This window comes from Neolamprologus multifasciatus, chromosome 18 (assembly GCF_963576455.1).
Source record: "Neolamprologus multifasciatus chromosome 18, fNeoMul1.2, whole genome shotgun sequence".
NCBI classification, from domain to species: Eukaryota; Metazoa; Chordata; class Actinopteri; order Cichliformes; family Cichlidae; genus Neolamprologus; species Neolamprologus multifasciatus.
The window spans coordinates 36,192,012-36,204,772 of NC_140456.1; the positions used below are offsets into that span (position 1 = coordinate 36,192,012).

The 12,761-nt window shown below is 41.8% G+C and overlaps 2 protein-coding genes across 3 annotated transcripts in view; one reads left to right on the forward strand and one right to left on the reverse strand.

Annotated features, from left to right (window-relative positions):
- Window positions 1-9,160, forward strand: part of LOC146498576 (phospholipid phosphatase-related protein type 5-like) — an 11,050-nt gene extending 1,890 nt beyond the window's left edge. The window contains exons 1-6 of one of the 2 annotated variants that reach the window (XM_085140070.1): window positions 1-361; window positions 2,096-2,228; window positions 2,486-2,736; window positions 2,821-2,997; window positions 3,923-4,048; window positions 7,759-9,160. The exon at window positions 1-361 is cut by the window's left edge and continues 1,886 nt beyond it. In XM_085140070.1, the coding sequence (XP_084996196.1) occupies window positions 158-361; window positions 2,096-2,228; window positions 2,486-2,736; window positions 2,821-2,997; window positions 3,923-4,048; window positions 7,759-7,788 (921 nt within the window). In that variant the 5' untranslated portion in view covers window positions 1-157 and the 3' untranslated portion in view covers window positions 7,789-9,160. Of the gene's footprint in view, window positions 362-2,095; window positions 2,229-2,485; window positions 2,737-2,820; window positions 2,998-3,922; window positions 4,745-7,758 lie in introns of those variants that run through there. The other variant, XM_085140069.1, reaches the window with a different exon arrangement.
- Window positions 1-12,761, reverse strand: part of LOC146498569 (uncharacterized) — a 242,972-nt gene that overhangs the window by 172,934 nt on the left and 57,277 nt on the right. The gene's annotated exons all lie outside the window — the stretch shown is intronic.

Genomic DNA, 12,761 nt, shown 5'->3' on the forward strand with positions numbered 1-12,761 from the left:
AAATCTTGAAACTGGATTTGGAAAAACATGGTGACTGATATTTGAATGGCTGCTTTGTCTTCATTGCATCAGCAGTAAAGACCTCAAAGCTGGATTTTCCTGTTCACCTGGACTAATGTGGTAACCGTCTGCAGCCTTGTTCGATGCTGACTCCATCATGCTGTACTTCCAGGTGGTGATACTCGCTGCTGCAGTCATGCTGGTTTACTACTGTGAGTTCACTGACACTTTCAGTCCAGCAGAGCAGGGCTTCATTTGCAGAGACCCCACTTTGACCAAACCTGATCCTGGACCTGAAGAGAACAGCCGCATGCCGCCTGTAATACTGTACTCTGTGGTGAGCGGACTACCTGTTGTACTGGTAAGTCAGTAGAGCTACAGAAAGCTTTGCATGTTAAAGGACTGTTAGTATACATACATTATTGTGCATTTCACAGCAGGTAAAATAAGTATTGAACTATTGCAGCAGGTCTGCAGGTGATTTTCAGCAGTGCTGGAACACCTTCTCAAAGTCATCAATATCTCTGAGCCCCCACCTTCAAGGCAGGGTGAGGCAGGCATGCTGTTCGAGTAGATATGTGCAAACTTTCTCCATGTGTTGGTGTTGTTCCACCTGTATCCTTTATCTGGAAGCTCGGTCCTCCTTCCACACCACACTGATATTCATGGGGAAACTCAGTCTGAACATCAGCTGATGTTCAGCTGGGAAATTGTCCTCCCATACCTGCACAGGCTCAGTCTCTAAGGCTACGTTCACACTGCAGGCGAAAGCGCATCAAATCAGATTTTTTGACCCTCTGCGACCATCTATCCCATCATGGTGTGACAGTATGAACGGCACAAATCCGATATTTTCAAATCCGATCTGGGTCACTTTCGTATGTGGTGCTGAATCCGATACATATCTGATGTTTTAGAAAGCGACTGCTGTTTGATGGTCATGTCACATTAAATCCGTCTTTTACGTCACTGACACAAGACAGACGCGAATTATCAGCGCCGGAGAAGACATCGTGAACGCTTCCTGTCCATCCAGTGAAACTGTTGGGAAGACAACGTTGGAGAAACGTGAACATTTTATTTGTACTGTATAATCTGCAGATTCTGACAGAAATCTGCAGCTATCCTTTGAAGCAGCGCTCCTCTAAAGCAGCAATAAGGATCATTATTAGGTTATTTACATTATTATGTAAATAACAAAATAACTTAAAGCAAAAATTGGGAAACGTGAAGTCTGAAGTCTTTATATTAAGACCATCAGTCAAACAATACTGTTGCTCTGGGTCTAAACAGAGCGCGTTGTGTGTGACGTCTTCTTTTGCGCATGCGGCGCTTTGAGCGTTCACACTAGAGCGCGTTTGCTGTCGCATTTTATTTGTAGTGTGAACGAGCAGACAAAAAAATCAGATTTGATCCAAAAATCTGAATTGAGCATCAAGACCTGCAGAGTGAACGTAGCCTAATATTCACCCTCTGTAAACACTTTGCTGATGAGCTTATGGTCAGTTTTGTTGTGGTTATTTTAAGTGTCAGAGAGGATGATTATCCAGTGTATGTTTCCTGATTGTGTGACTGACGGGTTGTTAGCCGACGTTAACGGAGTTGCAGTCACGCCCATCACATATAATTTTAAAATGCTAAAATGGTGAAGATGAAACGTGCACTCATAATGTGATTTCACAAACTGGAGGGTAACATCATGGTGGCTGTGTTTGTCTTTTCTGCTCTACGTGGCTGTTTGGTAGGCCCCGCCCACCTCTGCATTAGCTCTGCTGATGTTTTCTCTTCAATGGGTCAAAATTAGCATGTGGCTAAAATAGCAGAGGACGAATCTTCAATATTTTAATACTGACACATGATATTTTATTGCAATAACATATCACATAAAAACATGTGAACAAATAAAAATTTGATTTAATAGTAACGTTTAAAATCAAAGCTACTCTATGCTCACATCATATTGCAGCAAATTACTGGAATATGACAACGACATCATTACTGCAAACGTTTCAGTACTGTATACTACAGCTAACATTTTCTCCAATTTATTCTTATTTAATTTATTTTGTTTTTCAATCTGTTTTTCTTTTTTCAGATTTCAGGGGTGGAAGTAGTCATCTTCGTCTTTTACTACAACTCAAACCACTTTTATGAGCAGGAGAAGGTTGTTGTCGTGGGAGACTGCTGCTATGTTAACCCCATGGTGCGCAGGACTGTCCGTTTCCTTGGTAATGTAAGACCAGCACAAAATATTCCCACCATTGATTAACCCAGTTGTCGTGTCTGTGACATTTTTAAAATGTCCCTTTAATAATGTTCTGGGCTACTGTAAACACAATGATGGAGTCTCTTCTAACCTTTTAGGATCAGCTATGTTTGAAATGGTCATTTTAAATGAACCGTCTATAATGTAGCCTCTGTGAGTTATGCAATAGTTATGCTGGTTTAAGTTGTATACAAATATCACCTGTGTGTCTTTCTGTAGGTGTCTTTGTCTTTGGTTTGTTTACAACAGACATTTTTGTTAGTACTGGTCAGATGGTCACAGGAAGTCTGGCTCCCTACTTCCTGTCTGTGTGCCAGCCCAATTACACTGCTCTCGGCTGCCAGGATACAGCGTTCTTTGTGAGCCAGTCAGATGGCTGTACTGGTGACCCTGATGACATCATCAGAGCCAGGAAGACATTTCCCTGCAAAGAGGCTGCACTCAGCGTCTACTTAGCTGTTTACTTGGCAGTGAGTCGATCTGTCTTTAAATAATCCAACAATGTCAATAAAGTAATATTTGGTTAAAGTGTCAGAAACAATCTTCCTTTTCAGATGTACATCATGTCCTGTGTTGGATGTGCAGTGGGGCGTCTGGCTGGGCCCTTTGTCAGCCTCTCATTGGTCAGTCTGGCTTTGCTAACAGGCATCAACAGAGTGGCTGAATATCGTAACCACTGGAGTGATGTTATAGCAGGACAAGCCATCGGTGCTGCTGTTGCTGTCTTTCTGGTCAGTTCCTGTTATTATTAGACTTATATCAGTGTAGACGTCATTAGTGGGTCATTATGAAAAACAGATGACAATAAACACAGCATTTTATGCTAGCTCAAACCTGAAGTTCAATGACTGCTTATTTGTAAACTCATAGAAAACCTCAACCCTCAGTACTGTGGAGGTGTTAGGTCTGCTATCTAAATCTTATAGACATCAAATGCAGGATTACAGAAATGAAATGAGTACCACAGAATGTACATAAGGTGCAGTTGCAGTCTGGCAGTGGGAGCAGTGTGACAGGTCAACTGTTTAGGAGGGAGATGTCGAGGGGAAAGAAGCTGTTCCTGTGTTGGTTGGTCCCAGTCTGCAGGCTTCTGTACCGTCTGCCAGAGGGCAGCAGGTCAAAGAGTCTGTGTCCAGGGTGTGAGGGGTCTGTGATGATTATCCCTGCCTGTTTCCTGGTTCTTCAGAGGTGCAGGTGCTGGATGGAGGGCAGGTTTGACTGAAATTTTAGTCATTTATTCAAAGTCAAAAAAACTTTAAATTTAAAGCACATTTTCAAGCAGCTTTTCAAAATAATTCCTCTTTCCGAGAGTAAGTTCAGCACCTTACTTCTGCACATCATTGTGTAACTTGGTCAGACATATTTAGACTCTTTCCTTAATAGAAAACTGATCTAATGGACTAAACTGCTGCAGGACACTCTCACACACACAAGCTGTGCTTGCATGGATGAACATGAATTAATTTTTTCCACTTGGTGAACAACAGTCTTAGTGGGGACAAAGATCTGGGTCACAGAAACAATGTAAACAAAAATAGTAGAGCTCCATTTCCCCGCAGTAACAGTGAAGTACTTGCCATCCGAATGGTTGATCCGTGTGAAAGGAATAATTTTGAATGATCAGATGTATTCAACTTCTCTTCTGTCTCTTCCTAGGTTGTTTTTGTGGTTCAGTATTTCAAAAAGAGAGCTGTGATTCCCCAGAGTCCCTCAGACTCAGGCACGGCTAATACCGATGAGGTTTCCCCTGAAGTCAATCACAACATGGAGACCAGTGATAAGGTAAGGTATAAAGGACTGCACTTTATACCATGCTGTTAGGGCTAGTGGTTGAAAACAAGGATAGATAGCAACAGTGGCATTACCTGTTACCTTCGATACTCCTATATTTGAACCTTAACATTGGTTTTTTGGGCATCATGTTGCTTTTTAGAGCCAGAAGTGACCATATTTGGAAGGTGGAGTACAAAGTCATCAGCTAATGCTAGCAAGCTTGGTTATCAACATGAGGGTCCAACATATTAGAAAACTTCAAAGCAACATCCTGATTTATGAACCGCTTATGGAACATGAGATTAGAAGGTGGTGCGTACAGAGGGAAGCTAAGACTAAAAGTAACACAAGAATGGTCACTCACTTGTACGTCTTTAACACAGACATTAGTTATGTCTAAGCCAAGAGAAAACACAAGGTCCAAGGTGTGGCCTTTAACATGGGTGGGTCCAGAGACATGCTGAATAAAACTAAAAGAGTCTGTAATGGATAGAAAGTCAGAGGCCATGCTACAGCTAAGATCATCCACGTGGAGGGTGAAATCCCCAATCATTAAGACTTTCTCCAGTTTAATAATGGAAGATAAAAAGTCCGTAAAATCTTTAATAAAAACACCAGCGGGGCCGGGAGGGCGGTAAATTAAAACACAATAAAATATATCTGAAGAACCAACCTTAAGAAGTTGTGACTCAAAGGAAGGGAAAAACTCAGTGACCTGTGACCAGACCACCACCACGACGGTCCAAACGCGGAGTCCCGGCAGAGCTCATTAAGGTGGATACATTCATGAGAAACATGAAGTCCAGACTATTACTGCTAAAAAAGTCATTCAGTACAAATGATTTGTTGGCTATGGAGCGAGCGTTCAGGAGAGCGGAGGTGACAGGCTGACGTCATCAACAGCTGATTGACGGGGAATTGACAGCAGACACCTGGAAAGAGGACGTAGACCAGTTAACTCATGTCAGTGTCGGACTAGATGAACTGAAGTAAATTGTAAGATTCAGTTGACTCCAGATAGTATTAGTATAGCATTAGCCTACCTGCTTGTCGCTCCGCCCCCCAAGCCTAATTCTGTTTTCCTCAGTGGTTTTGCTAACTTACTAACCCACCTTTCATCTGTCTCCCCAAATGTTATTTTGATGGGAGACATTCATATGGTTAATGGCCTGTATTTATATAGCCCTTTACTAGTCCCTAAGGAGCCCAAAGCGCTTTACACATCCTGTCATCCACCCATTCACACACTGGTGATGGCAGCTACATTGTAGCCACAGCCGCCCTGGGGCGCACTGACAGAGGCGAGGCTGCCGGACACTGGCGCCACCGGGCCCTCTGACCACCACCAGTAGGCAACGGGTGAAGTGTCTTGCCCAAGGACACAACGACCGAGACTGTCCAAGCCGGGGCTCAAACCGGCAACCTTCCGATTACAAGACGAACTCCCAACTCTTGAGCCACGATCGCCACATATAGATAATAATAACCTTCTGCTCACCAGAGACTTTTCTCTGGTTCGAGGACTTTGAATTCAAACAGTTTATCGACTTTCCCACTCACTCCAAAGGACACACCTTGGACTTGATCTGCTGTTCTGGTCTTACTCCCTCTAATCTTTCTGCTCCCCATAACTGACCACTTCCTCCTTTCATTTAACCTCACTCTCTGCTGCTCCTTAACCAAGCCAACCCATCTCATCTCACTCCACAACATCAAGAGCATTGATATGCACATTCTCACTGCCAGTTTGGATAATATTCAGATTCCAGACTTCTATTCTACTCCTGATGATTTGGTGTTATATTTTAATAATTGTTTAGTCAATGTCCTTGATTCTCTGGCTCCTGTAAAAACTCACTGTTTCCTTCGTTTGTTCTGCTCCCTGGTTTACCTTTGACCTCCGAGCATTGAAGGCCAAAGCTCTGCAGCTAGAGCATAGATACTGTATAAGAAATCTGGTTTAACTGTTGATGAAGAAATCTATACATGCCATGTACTCCAGTATAAAGACTCCATCAACCAGGCCAAACAAAGCTTCCACTCTGGTATTATCAGTTCTCAGAGGGTAACAACAGGGTTCTGTTTTCACTTCTTGACAAACTTCTTAAACCCTCTGATGCTTCACCCCCACACTTCTATTCTTCTGAAACCTGTAACTCCTCAATTCTGTTCTTCACTACGAAATCAATAATATTCACCAGCAACTCAGATCAAATGTTGTGTCTACCCCCTCTCCAGAACCTTTTCTCTATTTTGAGCCGTTTTCCACTTTTCATCTTCGTCATATATCTGATATTTCTGAGTTTACATGTAAATCAAAGCCATCATGTTATCTTGACCCTATACCTACAGGGCTTGTGAAATCCTGCCTCTCTTCCTTACTCGCACTCATCTCTGCTTTCATTCACTCATTACTCACCACTGGTATCTTTCCTTCCTTATTCAAGATTGCTTCAGTCACTCCTATACTGAAAAAACCTTCCTTGGATCCTAACAACTTTAACAACCTCCGTCCAATTTCTAATCTACCCGTCATCTCTAAAATACTTGAAAAAATAGTCAGAGCCCAACTTCATTCACACCTGGTTAATAACATCTACGAGAGATTTCAACCTGGCTCATGTCACAGTACAGAAACTGCTTTACTTAAAGTCACTCATTCCACTCTATTCCCCGTCACCTCTGGTGTACCCCACGGTCCAGTCTTAGGCCACCTTCTCTTCATAACATACATCTTCCCTCTTGGAACCATTTTCCATAAGTTTGATCTTTCACTGTTTTGCTGATGACACTCAGTTATATCTCTCCTGCAGGCCTGATTCCTCCCTCCCACCTTCGCCTCTTACAGAATGCTTATCCCAATTAAAATCCTGGTTCAGCTTAAGCTCAATGAGGATAAAACTGAAATCCTCCTAACTGGCACGAAATCCAACCTACTGAAGGCGAACCATTTCACTCTCACTAACAGTTTTCCCTTCACCTCAGGTTAAGAGCCTTGGTGTCATCCTAGACAGTTCACTATCCTTTAAATCTCACATCAGTGATATGCCTATTTCCATCACCTTCTCTTTCCACCCAGTCTGCATCCATTCTTGTTCATAGTCTCATTATCTCCCGCCTTGACTACTGTAACATCTCTTACGTAGTTTCCCCCCAAAATTCATCCAAGCTTCAACTGGTTCAAAACTCCGCTGCCCGCATTATTACCAGAACCCCTCCTACCAGCACATCACCCCTGTTCTCCAGGAACTTCACTGGCTCCCTGTGAAGAATAGTGTACAAGCTGCTCACCTTCAAGGCCCCTCATAACCTTGCTCCTCGTTACCTCTCTGACCTGTTAAGTACTACCTCTTCTGCCCGCTCACTTCGATCTTCTTCTTCTATCCCCAAGTTTAAATCTGTTCAAGTCTGCGTATATTCACTGTGAGCTTATTGTCTATTTGATCTTGTTTTGTACTGTTCTTTGTTTTGTCATTGTTCTACTATGTGCTTTATTTTATTGTTAAGTGTCTTTGGGTGTCTTGAAAGGTGCTTTTAAATAAAATGTACTATTACTATTATTAGTAATATTAGTATAGGCAGGCCACAAAGTCAAGATCAGCTGCTATCCAATTGCTCACAATTGTTGACTTTACAACCCACCTGTGTATCAAAACACAATGTTCTTGTGAATATAGCAGCCCTGACTGAATTGTTGCTTTTCTTTACTGTTTCTGTAGAGCCCAGGGTCCATCACAGAAGTCACATGACTATGAAGGACCACCCCCTCACCCAACCACATCAAGGGGGAGATTGACGTCACCAATTCTGTGTAGTTCATGGACCTTTGTTTTTTACATCAGTCTCATTTGCGTCTCATTTACATCAGCAATATTTTCTGTCATTTAAGAATTAATCTATCATTGCCACTTTTATTTTGCACTGTAGTGTTGTTCTCCCAGGGTCAAATGTGGCACGCACAGTTTAAATGTTTACTGTAAATGTACTGTCAACTTCAGAAATGTCACTGTGGATATTGTTTCAGCCATTTTAACTAATATATGATTTGTTTTCTATATGGGTAAAAGTATTTGATATGTGTATTCAATGTAAATTTAATGTGAATATGTGTAGCACGTGTTAATGTCAAATATAAGTCAGTAAGATTGCATGATATCTGATATATGAGGTTATAAAGAGGGATAAAGGGATAAATGATAATTAGTTTAAGACAGGATCATTGGTTGTCATGGTTTCCACGATATTGTCTGTGTTATGTAGGAGTCTTTGGAAATCTGAATTCAGTTCATTTCAGTTTTCCATTTTATTTATTTAGCACCAAATCACAACAGTTGCCACAATAATAGAGAGAAATCCCAACAATCACATGACCCCCTTCACCAAGCACTTTGGTGACAGTGGGAAGGAAAAACTCCCTTTTAACAGGAAGAAACCTCGAGCAGAACCAGGCTCAGGGAGGGGCGGGGCCATCTGCTGTGATTGGTTGGGGTGAGAGAAGGAAGACAGGATAAAGACATGCTGTGGAAGAGAGACAGAGGTTAATAATATCTAGGGATGGGTACCGGTATCATGGCACCGGTTCTGACATAAACGGTAGTAACCAGACCGAAAAGCAGCACACATTTCAGTGCTTTATTTCGGTGCTTTATTTCCCTGAGCTGTGATACACTTTAGATTCTAGCCAATCATTTTACGTTTCCGAGGATAGTAGGCGGGCCCAGGTACGTACGTTCTTTTAGAGCAGAGCTACAGATTAAAAAGGTGAAGCGGTCAAAGTCTGGCTGTACTTCACAGCAACAGATGCAAACTCAGCAGCTGCAACAAGTGCTTTAAGCTGATACTGTGATGCTGTCAAAGGAGGTAACACCTCAAATCTGATGAAACACCTGGCGACGCATAGAGTTTTTTAAAAGCCGAGAAATGCGCCGTATTTGATAGCTTGCTGCGAGACCTCACACCGAGCACATCTACTGCGGGTGTACAAAACAAAATATATAACAAATGTATATGTTTGATTTAATTATATATCCTTGTTGTAATACTGCAAATGTAATGTTACTTGTAAATGTTATTTGTGCCAAAACTATATAATAAAGAGAATAAATATGCATGTTGCTTTCACATGTTTCAGTTACCGGTGATGATAATGTACACAGATGGTAAATGGACTGATTCTTATGTAGCGCTTTTCTAACCCAAAGCGCTACATACAACACGCCGCATTCACCCAATCAACCCATTCTCACAAGCACTACCTCTATACTAACTACATTCACACACATTCATACTCCGATGGACGCGTCGGAGAGCAACTTGGGGTTAGTATCTTACCCAAGGATACTTGACATGCAGACTGGAGGAGCCAGGGATCGAACCACCAACCTTCTGATCAGTAGGTGACCTGCTCTACCTCCTGAGCTACAGCTGTCAGTAATCTGACTACTTTTCCTTTATCTAAGTTTGAGCCGATCTACTCAGTGAAACAAAGATAACAGGAAAGCAGATTTATGTGTATCCACCCAATTTATCATCTTCTAAAGGTATTTTCTGATATCTGTTGATTGCTTAGATCAGACCTTCCCAAAGTGTGGGGGGCGCAGAGCCATGGCAGGGGGGGCGCGGGATGAAAAGGGGGGAAAAAAACAAAACGCTTGGACACTGCTAGCACGGGCGCCTCCACAAACGCAAAGCAGGAGATGAAGCATCGCTGAATATGTTTCCAAACCAGCTTCACTCAAAGACAAAGACTAGAAAATATGGTGAAGCAAATCTTCCCTTTGACTTCACCTGCACAGGTGCTGAGGTAGGTCTCCCTGCAGGATTGGTTTTCCCTGCGTCGGGAGCAGCGCTGGGCTGTTTAAATCACGGACAAACAGGATCCCACATTCTTGATTTTTAGTTCACAAACACTTGTTGTAATGACTAACTACTCCTGACATTTTGGAGATGTTTGCTCTTTATACAGTAAAGTTACAGCTGGATACAAATAACATCAGGCTGCTCCTGACATGATTTGTTCCCCTGGTTCAAACCACAGACAAACAGGATCCCACAGCTGTTTATGTTTTTGAACACATTTTGCACAGAGAGGCATTTTTTGAAAAATGTATTGACAGCAATGTTGAATATTATTAGAATAGAATAGAATTCAACTTTATTGTCATTGCACATGCACAGGTACAGGGCAACGAAATGCAGTTTGCATCCATCCAGAAGTGCTTTAGTGATATAGATATATTACAATATATATTAGCAATAATATAGATATGTAAGTATGTTACAGAAATGGGTCTATTATGGTATGTTATAATGTACACGGTATGAAGTATGTTATGAATATTCTATAACTATAAGTATGTACAGGCTGTAGTGAGTACAAGCTATGTACAGACTATGAACAGGATATAAATATGAAATAAAATAAAAAAAACTATACAGAAATCTGAGATATACAGTTATACAGAAATGTGAACTATGCAAGTTATAAACAGTTGTAGGAAAAAACAACTACATGTAAAATAATCACAGCGTGACGCCTCTGCCTTTGTAAACAGAGGGACAGTAACTGTGTGTAAAACCTGCAGACAGTCAGATTAACAGTATTTTGTCTCTATCATTCTGCAGTTCATCTCATGTAAACAATAACGTGGCCACAGCGTGACATGAATAAAGGCACATACCTTTGACGTGGCGTGACGAACTCTGTATTCCTCGTCGACACGGAAACGCAAAAAGGAGTTTAAAAAATCTCAGTTTTCTGTGATTGGAAACGCCGTTTACGTGGACGAAACAGCTGCGTGTTCAAAAACACCCGTGTAGGTGTGGACGTAGCGTAAAAGAGTTAGTAGTTTATTTTATTACTACCTGTAATTTATTGCAGATTACTTGTATTTGCTTAATTGTTTACTAAATGTTTGAGGTGTGAAATAAACCGCAATGGAGCAAAATATGTGTGTGTGGTTGGAGGATGTGTGTGTGTGTGCGTGTGGGGGGGGGGGCAACATTTTTCTTGTAAAACAGAGGGGGCCCAGCAAAAAAAGTTTGGGAACCACTGGCTTAGATGATACATGACTCCCATCTCCTGCACACTGAAGTAACTACAGAGGACGTGTAGAGGCTTTAGTAACTCGAAAACAAGCCTTTGACGTGTGATTTTCTTCAGTAACGCCTCAGCAGCTTCTGTGTCTGTATGTGTCCCTTTAGTTCATATTACCAGAGGGTGGTGATCACACGTCCTTCTGAGTTGGTTCAGGATTTCTGCCTGATCCTGAGACCTTCTGATCAGTTCGAGTCCTGGAGTGGCTTTTGTAAAGTCCTGTTTTTACCCTGTAAGCAGCAAAAGCTATTATGGTGAAATGTTAGACTCTGCATGAGGGAAAATGATAGCTTGTATGTGAGTCTGACACCTGCCTCAAAAGGTTTACAAATGTCAGATATCGATGCTGAAACTCAGAGATGATCCCCAGCAGCTTAGATAACAGCAGCAGTTTTACAAATAACTGGGATGGGCCAAACTTTAGCATCCCTCCATGTTTGTTGCACTTACTTAGACAACAGGGAGGGTGTATGTGGCAGGGTGTATGTGGCAGGGTGTATGTGGCAGGGTGTATGTGGCAGGGTGTATGTGGCAGGGTGTGGCCAGCGGTGCCGCTGCAGGGTGTCTGCAATCACACCTCGCAGGGTTAAAACACTGAACGGGGTCGTACGTATGTACATGAAGTTTATTTTCCCTTGAGGGAATTTTAATGTTCTAAGATTTCATCCCTGATACATTTTAATATTTCTTCCCTTAGGAAAGTGTTTAGTAGTTGTACCTTTTGCTACATTATAGAAGTTATAGGAATGTGTTTTACCAAACTTGTATTGTATCAAAACTGCCCATTTGGATATATACATCAGTTCTTTTTCATTTTACTTTTCTTCATATCGTTGATGTGTTGAGCTGGCAGTGGGAGAGCTGCAGCTGAGTCTTTGTAACAGCAACCGTGTGTAAAAGTGTGTGTAAATAAAAGTAAACTGGTCTGCTGTAGCTGTTTACAGTATATACAAATATATTTGTACATGAACGTCAAACCTGTAACCTGCACTGCTGTCATGTGTGTTTGAAAACTGAAAATTATTCAAGCTTAAGTATCAGAATATCAGGACCACGCCTCCAAACACGCTCCTCCCAGTTCTCATCTATATATGTTCCCCCAGTTCTGCAAGCTGTTCGTTCTTGTTCCTCCCTCCTTGTTCTCAATCCTTTAACTTCTTCACTCCTATTTAGTCCATGAGGATCTGCCCGGAGCCGTCGCCAGTCCCCCTCAAAGCCTTCCCCAAACCGCAGCTCAGTTCATGTCCAAGCATCACCTTTACCTACTAAAACGCTGTCAAACCTCAAATGAGGACGTGGGCCCAGCGAGTGAATGGCAATTATATTTCATTTCATTTATTTCACACAATGTTTCATTTTCCTACATACAGATCCTCCTTCCCATTAATATGACACTGCACCCGTGGGTGAAAAGGAGCAGGAAGAAGAATAAATTCTTGTTAGCACCTGCCTCCTATCTGCAATCTAATTATTCTTACAAACCCAAAAAACCCTCTAACATGTATCTTTATGGCACAATGCAAAACTAACAAATCAGTATATTCACATTATACAGAACTACTAAATGGCAATGAAAAATGTCCTTCCACATTTAGCCCAAATTACTTTCATGTTCTTCATACTGAT